The sequence below is a fragment of the Podarcis raffonei genome, chromosome 10 (genome assembly GCF_027172205.1).
Source record: "Podarcis raffonei isolate rPodRaf1 chromosome 10, rPodRaf1.pri, whole genome shotgun sequence".
NCBI lineage: Eukaryota > Metazoa > Chordata > Lepidosauria > Squamata > Lacertidae > Podarcis > Podarcis raffonei.
This window is the reverse complement of record NC_070611.1, coordinates 7887330-7899358: the sequence shown is the minus strand read 5'-3', so window position 1 is coordinate 7899358 and position 12029 is coordinate 7887330. Positions and strand designations below refer to the sequence as shown.

The 12029-nt window shown below is 45.4% G+C and overlaps 1 protein-coding gene across 1 annotated transcript in view; it reads right to left on the bottom strand.

Moving 5' to 3' along the window:
• The window catches only part of CDHR3 (cadherin related family member 3), a gene marked incomplete at its 5' end in the record, with an annotated part of 28906 nt that extends 17418 nt beyond the window's left edge, over positions 1-11488 (bottom strand). Inside the window, 5 exons of the mRNA XM_053405915.1 lie at positions 1738-1842; positions 1975-2069; positions 4537-4610; positions 8340-8508; positions 11288-11488. Of these exons, the coding sequence (XP_053261890.1) occupies positions 1738-1842; positions 1975-2069; positions 4537-4610; positions 8340-8508; positions 11288-11488 (644 nt within the window). The remainder of the gene's footprint in view (positions 1-1737; positions 1843-1974; positions 2070-4536; positions 4611-8339; positions 8509-11287) is intronic.
• Positions 11489-12029: the final 541 nt, after the last annotated feature.

The window sequence follows — 12029 nt, the reverse complement described above, 5'->3', positions numbered from 1 at the left end:
GCCTCTCACCCTTTCTCAAACACCCTTCCTTGTAGAGCATGCGTAGGCAAATTAAGGCCCAGGGGCCGGATCCGGACCAATCCGGCCTGCGGACGGTCCTGGAATCAGCGTGTTTTTACATGAGTAGAATGTGTCCTTTTTAAAAAAATGCTTGCCTGGGTTATTTGTGGGGCCTGCCTGGTGTTTTTACATGAGTAGAATGTGTGCTTTTATTTAAATGCATCTGGGTTATTTGTGGGGCATAGGAATTCATTCATCCCCTCCAAAAAAATATAGTCTGGCCCCCCACAAGCTCTGAGGGACAGTGGACTGGTCCCCTGCTGAAAAAGTTTGCTGACCCCTGCTGTAGAGTGTTCCCTCAGCCTCGTCTCTTCTTCCCTCTCCTTGGGAGTCCTCAGGGCAGCTGCCACTGCTGCCCTTGGTCTCTGAGCTGTACCCCAACCCCACCCCAAAGATAGGTGCCCCCTTCACACTGCCCCATAGGGACTTGGGAAGCACTCCCTGGCCAGCCCTTGGGGCACCATTCACTTGTGGAGCTTGTAGCCAGGGCTGCTGCAACAAAAGGCTGTGCAAGCCTTTGGGAGGCAGAGACGCAAGAGGGCATCAGAGGAAGGAGAGACGGAAAGAGGGACAGAAGCCAGGGTTGCCTGCGGCACCTCTGGCCATCATTCAAGGCACCCCAGGGTGCCATGGCACACTTTAACATGAGAAGCCCACTCCCAGGCTGCATTTATGAACTGGTGGAGGGGGTTTACACCTCAAAGTAACTTTTGTGCCACACGAGATGACACACCCATAGCACTATCCCATATGTCCTAGTATTGTGACTAGACAAAAAAAATTATTTGGTGAAAATCACTGTCTAGCATGCGTCCCACATGCTAATCATTGTCAATATATGTAAACACAAATACAGTGGTACCTCTGGTTACGTACTTAATTCGTTCCGGAGGTCCGTTCTTAACCTGAAACTGTTCTTAACCTGAAGCACCACTTTAGCTAATGGGGCCTCCCACTGCCGCCTTGCCGCTGCCGCATGATTTCTGTTCTCATCCTGAAGCAAAGTTCTTAACCCGAGGTAATATTTCTGGGTTAGTAGAGTCTGTAACCTGAAACGTATGTAACCTGAAGCATATGTAATCCGAGGTACCACTGTACAGAATTGGGTGTCACTTTTCTGATAAAAATAAGAATGCCTCACAGCTGCTTTAAAGTAACAACAACAACAAATGAATAATAATAATAATAATAATAATAATAATAATAATATCTGGAATATTCAGTCTTGAATCTGTTTGACCCTGACATGCTGAACTGAAATAACCTGCCAAATATTGAGCAGAAAACTCAAATTTGTTAATCACTGTGTTGGAACCATCCAAAATGTATGGATCATTAACACCAAAAGGGGACAGTTCCAGATGCCTCCTCTGTATTGAAAGAATTCACAGAAGGAGCAGAGGGCATCTAGTCACATCCACCCACCACCTCACTCCAACCGTTCACACTTTCAGTGGATATCAAAAGGAGTTCTATGTATGTACAGATGTACATAGGTAGAGCTCCTTCTGATGGTGGCTGAATGTGGTGGTGGTGCTGGTGGTAATGAGGTGATCACAGGCAGGACAGAGCTTAGACTCATCTATCCCAGCTATGCCTGGAGTGGTTTGTGTGAGTTGCCATCCACTTATAAAGCCAAAACACACTGTTTTGATACACCTAAAATTTTTCACTTACATGGTAAAATAAGGTTGTTCATCATTCTTGTTTATGATAGTGACTATCAGAGTCCCACTGGTATTCCGACCAAGGTGGTCTGTTGCCGTAATGTTTAACATATAGCTGTAAAACCAAAACACCCAAAATGTCACTTTGTGGGTTCCATACGACAGATCTCTTCTCTGCTAACAATCATCGATTAAAAAAGCCAAGTTAGGTGCTCATTTAGGGACTACCTACATAATGCGTACTCACCTATGTGGATCTTTCTCATAATCAAATACCTTCAAGGAAGAAATGGTTCCAGTTCCAGAAACAGAGAAGAATGGTGATGCTGGGGTCATGGAATACTGAAATAAATGACACAAATTGGGAGATCACAGTACTGCTTTGTTGTGCAGTATGAATGAGAGAGATGCAGATGGCTAGTAAATTGTGCTCCATTTGGTAATTCACTCCCTGTTTTCTTTACAGGAAATGTTTCAGAGCCATAATTCCTCCAGCAATTAGCCTGGACAGTCTCACCAGGTTATACCTAATCTCTGCCTTTGTCCTACTGCGTTATGTCATCACCTTCGTTCTATTTTAACCCTAATTATTTTTCACATGCGCAACATCTTATCTTCGCACATACTGTACACCACATAAAAACTGTTGCATTAAGCCATATATAAATTATTAAAATAAATACTCAGAACTGTATAGTAAAAAAACCCACAACCAATATCAACTTCACACAATCCCACGTGGGACAACTCCTGCTTCCAAGACAGAAACAATAACATCAAACCCTCATGAGATGGGTAGGGAAAGAAGCTGATGCGCTAAGAATTCCAAGGAGCACCAAAAAACATCCTTTGTAAAGAGGTAAGCAAAGAAGCCTGTTGTCTTTGTCCATGGAGTTTTCTTGGCAGGGATACTGGAGTGGCTTGCCGGTTCCTGCTCCAGCTGGGTGACGATTGGTCAAAACTCTCCACTATGACCTGTCCATCTTGGGTGCCCTGCATGGCATAGTTCATAGCTTCTCTGGGTTATTCAAGCCCCTTCACCACGGCAAGCAGAGACATCACCTTGCCAACAAAGGTCCGTATAGTTAAAGCTATGGTTTTCCCAGTAGTGATATATGGAAGTGAGAGCTGGACCATAAAGAAGGCTGATCGCCAAAGAATTGATGCTTTTGAATTATGGTGCTGGAGGAGACTCTTGAGAGTCCCATGGACTGCAAGAAGATCAAACCTATCCATTCTTAAGGAAATCAGCCCTGAATGGGTTGATTTCCTTAAGAAAATCAACTGGAAGGGCAGATCCTGAAGCTGAGACTCCAATACTTTGGCCACCTCATGAGAAGAGAAGACTCCCTGGAAAAGACCCTGATGTTGGGAAAGATAGAGGGCACAAGGAGAAGGGGACGACAGAGGACGAGATGGTTGGACAGTGTTCTCGAGGCTACAAACATGAGTCTGACCAAACTGCGGGAGGCAGTGGAAGACAGGAGTGCCTGGCGTGCTCTGGTCCATGGGGTCACGAAGAGTCGGACATGACTAAACAACAACAAAGCAAAGAAGCATGTGGTACTAATATACAGTTGTGTGACCTGCAAAAACTCATTCTTAGTTGTGTTACTTAGGTAAGGTATGGAGTAGAAACAAACTTAGGTCAAGAAACTGACTAATAGTTTAGGGTTGCCATACAGCCAGGATTTCCCGAACATATCCGGAATCCAGTGTCTGTGCGGAAATCGGAAAAATGTCCAGGGAGAATCCGGATGTATGGCAGCCCATGTCGGCTGTGCTGTTTTTGCCAATTTTTCATAAAAATAGCTCAACAACTTTGCCAAAAAAGCTTAATAACTTTTCTGTCCTGATTGTCACTGTTTGAAATATGGCAACCCTATCATAGTTTAAGCAGGCCTTAATGGTATTCTTGAGGGCAATTATGTCTCTCTGTCTGGATCCTGGGAAGTCAGAAAACACTGACAACATCTTGGCTGAACTAAGACAATGGGCAGGATCCAACCAATTTGTTTCATCAATGCAAGGATTTCCATTTGTGCAACAGAAATTCCCACTCTCACCTTCCATTGCATGCCACATAAATCAATTCTGAAATTTCTTCTGGAGGTTCTTCTGCAGGTGTTTACAAAAATGGAAACCAGATAGACTTAAGTGTATCAGAGTCAGTTTATCTCCTTAAAAGCCTATTATTATGGGTCATTATCCCCCCCCCCCCAGTCAGAGCAATGCACTATAGACTATACCCAAGCATATCAGCTCATAAGTTATTTTCCTTACTTGTTCTACGTATCTATTTTATGGTTCGCTTTTCCTCTTTTAATTGTCATCTTTTGTTATAATTTTTCTCATTATAAAATACACTTTATAAAATTAATTTAACAATCTTTTTTAAAAAGAAGACGTCGTTACTTCCCAACACCTGGAAATATTCCAGCTACTATCAAGAGGAAAATTATAAGGTATTTGCACAGTAATGTGGACACATCTGAAAAAATGAGCCTTTTTTTTTTTACTCAATCTAGTTTTCTGTGTGATATCTTAATCCCTGTCAAACTGAAAACTATTCCTACTCACCAAAGCTGGACTATGACCATTGTCGCTTTTAATGTTGTTCCTCCACCCAGCTTGTCATCACAGTAACACAGTCAATCAATGTCAAAGACTTCAATGCTTCAGTGCAATAAGTTTCAGATATGCTGTGTGGCTTTTGATCATTACTGATTACGGAATTCAGTTGAGAAGAGTTTTAACTGTTGTATTTCCTAGAACATAATTTTCTAAAATTAAACTCACATTGACTTACCTTTACAGGAGTGGTTACATTAATTTGGTATATGTTTCCACTTGGTGCTCCTTCAAATTGGTAGATCATAACAGCTGTGGAGATGAAAGTAGAATGTGCATTAAATTAAAGAGGTTATGAAGATATTATGCAAGCATATAGGTAAGTAGGCCTGAACACATTATGACTTGATGCCTATATAATACCCTGTGTATCTTTCAGATGTAACACAATAAAGGGCTTTTAAAATGCTTGCAAAGCTTGCTGCTTCATTTAAGAAGTCTGTTAAGCGTTTATGGAAATGCAGCTTTAAGATGCAGTGTAAAGGACACTGGATGTGAAGCTATACTCAAAAATTGCACCCTCCTTGCAGAGTTCATTCATGTGAAGGATCACTAACAGAACTGTTATGTACTGAAGTTCTCACCCTGGGCCAGCAGGGGGATACTGTAGATAGTTATGCAAATGAAGGATCGAAAGTGACGTTCAGTGATTGGCTAGTTACAGAAAATGGTTACTGTTGCATTCTAGTGGAGCTCTATATAAGCAGGCTGACTGAGCTCCTCAGTTCAGTTCTCTTCCAGCTTACAAATAAAGAGCTGCTTTGGAAGAATCGCTGTGTCGTCTGATATGTTCGCCCACAACTTAACAAGAACCATCCTATCAGGGCCCAGATTTCAAGGGCTATCATGGTTGGGCACCTGGGGCTTAGAAGGGCCCATCATCACTACCCTTTCCACCCTGACCAGGACTCCTGTGCAGTATTGCAGCTGCCAACCGTCACATTGGGACGTCCTACTTGGTGCTGCTGCATACTGGGACCACTAGTCACCCATCTTCCTTGGACATATCCCTGGCTGGTAGCAGCACTCTGGAATGGGAGCTGATCTGACACACCTCTCTGATCTATGGTGACCAGTTGCAACCTTAGATAGCCTAAAATATAATGCTCTACATAGATTGCTCAAAATGCAGTGCTTGATGAGTAAGATGCCGTAGAATGGCCAAGTGTCAGACTGGCTCCCATCTTCATGAGCTGTTGCCGCCCAATGCTTACTGAGAAATGTAGGGGGGTGATTTGTGGAGGTAGCAGCACAGTACAATGGCAGTGGCACAACGGTGGGTGGCAGCAATGCAGGTCAGGTTGGCTCTGGCCCGGGACCAATCAGCAGTGCCATGCTTGAGGGTCCACCAATGTGCTTTTATGCTGGCCCTGAAGCCTATGCATGTTTACTCAGAAGTAAGCATTGGTTTATTGCACCTCCAGCTGAGAGAGAAAACAGAAGCATGTAAGTGTAAAAGAAACTCTTGTACTATGTGCTCGTTCTGATATTTTCCAGTGTTCCAAATGTTACATAAATGCCACCAGTCTCTAGTAAGCATCAGCAGAACTGGAGGGAGGTTCTAACAAGAACATAACATTAAAAACCCCCAATTAATTTAAAGCATAAGTCCTAGAGTCTAGGTTTGTAGAGTCGGAAGGGACCCTTTGAGGATCATCTAGTCTGACCCCCTGCAATGCAGGAATATGCAGCGGGGATGGAACCTGCAGCCTTGGCATTATCAGCTCCATGCTCTAACCAACTGAGCAAATGACAATAGACTATTCTTGTGTGCCTGAAGTGCTCACTGAAAGGATGTGGTCTGATGCATCTGCTTGATTCACTGTTCAGACATTACCTAACTTCCAATCAAACTGTTGGCTTAATGCTGGCATGCTGGGCAAAACCATGTAGGCTGGATGCGTGGAGGAGGAGGACGAGGAAGAGGGAGATCTTACTTGCTCTCTCTTTCACTTTTTACATGGTCATTAGCAATGCAAAATAATTAATTTATTTACTGCTTAATGCAAAAAATAGCCTTCTAAGCAGTTTGCAAGCATAAAAACCAATTACACAAACACTAAAATATAAATCTCCATAATTAAAATACAAAATAAAACATTTCCCTTAAAAGACTAAAATATAAACTTCCATAATTAAAATGTGCACTAAAACAATCCCATTAAAACAGAAGACTCAGGACAGACATCAAGGGAGTGCCAGATGGGGCCTCCCGTATTTAAGCAGGGAGAGCATTCCTTAAGTTTGTAGTGTATGCATATATTTGTATGCTGTTTCTACCCAATGATTAATTCAGAGTAAGACCATACATGCAAATGTACACAGGCAGTGGCGTAGGAAGCCGCTTGGGCACCTGGAGTGGCAAACATGATGTGCACCCGGGGGCGGGGCAATCCGCCCATGCGGACACGCCAATCCTCCTGGGGGTGCCAGCGCTGCCCATCAATCATGCGAATATGCCCAGTGCGTGGCGCTGGCTGCCGGGGATGCGAGCATTGCCTGCTGTGGGGTACATCCCCTGCGGCCAGTGCCGCCCGCTGGGTATATTTGCGTGATCAGCAGGTGGATTTTCACAACAATCAGGAAAATCTGCTTGCTGAGGGTGTGAGCACCGCCAAACCGATCCGCCCGGGGGGATTTAGTCACCCCTCCCCCCCAGGCATGACACCTGGGGCAGACTGCATCCCCACTCCACCCCTTGCAACACCCCTGTACACAGGTTCCATACATACAGAATCTGTGGAAGTTGGAAGTGGGTACAGTTGGCATGGCACCTCACCTACTCCAAATGTTCAAACCACATGGTTTTGGACTGTGTGAAAGCAGGTGAAAAACTCCCAATGTGGAGATCCCTTGCTTGCCTTCAGAGAGAAGTGTATTTCCATGAACAGGACCAGCACTACCATTAGGCAGAATGAAATGACTACCTTCAGCGGTGGCCCTTACTGTTTCACTGCCTGAGGCAAAACAGGAAGGTGCTGCCCTTCATTAACCACAAACCCCAACATTTGGGACCCCCCCAAAAAACCTGTGCCAAAGCTTTACAGTGAAAATCCCACATTTTGAAGCACCCCCCAAAAAAACTAAGTAAATGATATTCAAAACAGGGGTCATTGGTATCACCCAAGAACCCAACATTGTCTAATTCACTCCAAACCAGTGGCAAGGTTTGGCAATTATTTTGCAGCATTTTGCAGTTGGCTTCTGGTGAGATCTCATGAGAACTTGTGAGATCTCACTGGAAGAAGTCACTGGCGTGCGAACCCCAGTGATGGTGGGGGACGGGCACCCCGTAGGATTCTGCCAATCAAGGTGGCTGCTTCAGCCATGTGTGAGCTGGCCCAGACCACATCCAGCAGGAGATGCTGGGGGGCCAGCACTGTGAACCCACTGGCTGTTCCCCCTGAGCCTCTGACCACCCCATCTTTAGGAGGATAGAGCTGTGTGAGATGCATGGCCTGTTTGGACGCCTCCCCCCAGCCCTCTGAAACCTGGCGGCAGCCATCAGATGTGCTATCCTGTTACTATCAGCATTGAAATAGCATCCAATTGCCAATCCAATCAGCTTCTGCACATAGAATGGAGAGATGGTGTTTTAAAATCATTATTTCATTTATATATCATCTTTCCTCCAAGGAAGTCAAGGTGGCGTCCTTCGTCTAGGGCAGCAAAATGCCTTGGGTCAGCAATGCCCATGAATCACTGCCTGCAGGTGTGCTCCCTTCCAGTCACAAGGCAGATGCAAACCTAGTGGTGCCTTCAGACTGGGACTTTGGGGCAGATGTCCAAGGCCCCATTCAACAGAATGAAGAGGGGGGCCACCAGATCAGTGGAAACATTATGGGGGTGAAGGCAGGGGAGATTTTTACTATTACAAGTCTAATAGTAACGTTTTTCAGGTGTAGGCGAAGTCTTCTTCCAGTGGACCTGAGCTATCAGTAGTGTAGTAAACACTCTTTTTATTTCAAGCAAATGGCTTACTTTGATATTTCAGATTGCCTAGAAACATTGGAGGTTCAGATATATCAAGCACTTGGATTGTCAGTATTTGTAGGTCATTTGCCCCAGCTTTGTCATAAACAAGGATCTGCAATTCAAATCGATGTGGCATAGCTTCATAATCTGGAACAGGGTTTCCAGTGGTAACAACCTAAAATAAAAATGAGTAATTATTAGCAAACATTGGGTTAGACCCAGAATAAGTGAGTTGCAGTTAGTTCCTAATGAAATCGATGGTTCTCACGTTAATTATTATTTGATATAAAAATGGAAAGTGTAATGCTGGTGGTCAACAAAAGAGGTTTAAAGACTCTCTCAAGGCAAATCTTTAAAAACGTAGTATAAACACCGACAACTGGGAAACACTGGCCTGCGAGTGCTCCAATTGGAGAACAGCCTTTACCAAAGGTGTCATGGGCTTTGAAGACACTCAAACTCAGGGCAAAAGGGAGAAACATGCTAAGAGGAAGGCATGCTTGACAAACCCTTACCATAATAAGCTCCCGCCCAGAAACCTATGTCCCCATTGTGGAAGGACGTGTGGATCCAGAATTGGCCTCCACTCAGTGGCGTAGCGTGGGTTGTCAGCACCCGGGGCAAGGCAAGTAATTTGCGCCCCCTAACCCGGGGCAAAGCAAGTAATTTGCGCCCCCTAACCCTACAAATCTATGCCTATGAATGATGGTCCCTCTCTCTCTTTCTCATATTCCAATTGATTCCCATTTCCGCCGATCGATCCCCGAAGCTCTCACCCAGCGAAATTCATGTGTAATTTCGCTTCGCCATCCCTAATCCTGCCGCTTCCACCGGGAAATCATGACGGTGCGTTTCTCCTCTCCAAACTTTCCCCGGCCCTTTGCCGGCCGGCGCAGCCCTTTTGGCTACGAGCTCCCCTCCTTCTCTGCCCGCTTCCGACCCCACCTCCCCGTCCAGCCTCCCTACCTCCTGAAAAAAGGCGCCGGCGCCGAGCAGGACACCCCCGCGGCCATCGGAGAGAGGCGGGGCCGAGGGAGGCAAGCCAATGGGCGAGGCGGGGGTAGGTGGCCACGGGGGCGGGCGCTGCCGCAGTCCTCGGGTGGGCAAGGTAGGAGCAGGCGGAGGCTGGCCGGCTGCTCTGACAATAGGGGCGGGCCGAGGGCACGACGCGGCTGGGCCCTCTGGACTCGCGCCCCCCCAGATGTTGCGCCCGGTGCGGCCGGCACCCCTGGCACCCCCCACGCTACGCCACTGCCTCCACTGTTAAAACCATGTTTATGGAAGACAATCTTACTCGGCTATGAGTGATCGCCAAAGATTATTTGATACATTTATATCCCTTCTTTCCTCCAAAAAGCTCAAGATAACTTATATAGTCCTCCCTCACTTCATCTATGTGGGATAGCTTAGGCTGAGAGGTGGTGACTAGTGACTAGTGACTAGTGACTAGTGACTAGTGAGCTTCACAACCGAGTGATTGACACTGTCTAACCACTAGACCACAGGTCAAGTCATTACTAACTTTTTACACTTATTTTACTGGGCACTGATTGCATCTAACTTGACCCAGATCTACAGTTATGTGTTTAAATCTCCCTTAAAGTACAAAATTAGAGCATATAAAAAGAATGTTTCCTTTTATCAAACTCCACAATGTTTCCGCTTTCATGAGGGTTTTCTTTTATGGAATAAGTACTTGGTTTACTAAAATTTCTGCCACCTTTTAAAACCACCATTTCCCCCTCTGCTCCCGTCATCCCTGCTCTGCAAACTTTTGCCATTGTTTAAAATTACCAATTCCACCCTGTCAGTGTGTCTCCCTTCTTGCTCCCATCAGCAGCAGACCTTGGTAACATGGCGCTCTATGTGAGGCCAGAAATGGACGCCCCACCCCCACAGCCCTCAAGGTGCCTTTCCCAAAGCTGGGTAAGGGAGGTGTCAAGCTTTGAGAAGGAGGCAGGAAGAAGAAGAAGAAGAAGAGTTTGGATTTGATATCCTGCTTTATCACTACCCGAAGGAGTCTCAAAGCAGCTAACATTCTCCTTTTCCCTTCCTCCCCCACAACAAACACTCATGCGGAGGAGCGGAGACGCGAACCCGGTTCCCCAGATTACGAGTCTATCGCTCTTAACCACTACACCACACTGGCTCTCGACCCTAGAAGAAGACCCTAGAACCCTGTCAGAGCCCTCACATGTTCTACCCAAAACCCAATGCTTACTAGGCTTTGAGAAGGAGAGGGGAAGGTGCCCCTTGTGGGGGAACTGGCTCCACTGCCCTAAACCCACCTCTGCCAGGGCCACTGGTGTTGTGCAACCTGCCTTCTCTTTTTCTCCCTTCCTCCACACCGACTTCATGCAAAATCAGGATGGTGATGTGGCATTACAAATCCTCTAATGAGGGCTGTGGGATGACAGCCTTACATTTTATGTTTATAGAGAAATATATTTACTTTGCACTGGGACGCAGGTGGCGCTGTGGGTTAAACCACAGAGCCTAGGACTTGCCGATCAGAAGGTCGGCGGTTCGAATCCCTGCGACGGGGTGAGCTCCCGTTGCTCGGTCCCAGCTCCTGCCAACCTAGCAGTTCAAAAGCACATCAGAGTGCAAGTAGATAAATAGGTACCGCTCCAGCGGGAAGGTAAACAGCATTTCCGTGCGCTGCTCTGGTTTGCCAGAAGCGGCTTAGTCATGCTGGCCACATGACCCAGAAGCTGTGCGCCGGCTCCCTCAGCCAATAAAGCGAGATGAGCGCCGCAACCCCAGAGTCGGCCACGACTGGACCTAATGTTCAGGGGTCCCTTTACCCTTTACCTTTACTACTTTGCACTGGTTTAACTGAGATATTAGATTCAACATTTTATTATTAAAGGAAAAAAGTTATTGTTGTTATAACAGTATCCTCCACCACCAGAATCTGACGGGCAAGATTTTGAGACTAAGCAAACATTTACCTGGTACGCAATTGTAGATCTAGGGTTGATCTCAAAAGCTTGTGTGAGTGGGTTTGAGTTTATTATTTTAGGATATCCGATTGCCAATGAAACATTTGGGGTTAAATCAACACTGAAAGTATACACCACAGTACCAGCTGGAGAATTTTCTGTTACATTGGCTGTATCAGGTAAGCCAGAAAAACTCAGTGTTCTTCCCCCTGCAGATTACAGAGAATCAAAGCATATATTGTTCAGAAATATTATTTTTAAGTGCAGATTGGTCAACAACGTACACTTTGTCTTAACAGTATCTTCCCATGAAATAGAAACCACTTTGCTTTCTAACTATATCCCTCTGTCTACCTTAAGCTTTATGGCTGCAAAAACATTAACCCATTCATAGCACAAAAAATGTAGTTTTTCTCAATCCACATCATTCATGCTTATGTTCAATATGCTGCTTTCAATCCATATAGATTCTAGATCCTGCTGTCCACAAAAGTGGACATGGTTATTTGATGTGCCTTTGAAAACCTTTCCCTTGGAGATGTCCCAGGTGACTGAAGTGGTGCTTGCGATCTTGGTATCTACAATATCATTGTGCAGGTGTGGACGCGCGCGCACACACACACACACACACACACACACATATTGCTGGGACTGCCTACATCTATTTTCAAATGTACACATTGTTGGGTAATACAGAATCAATCTACAATGAGCTTTTATTTTTGGAATCAATGAAACCAGTTTATCAATA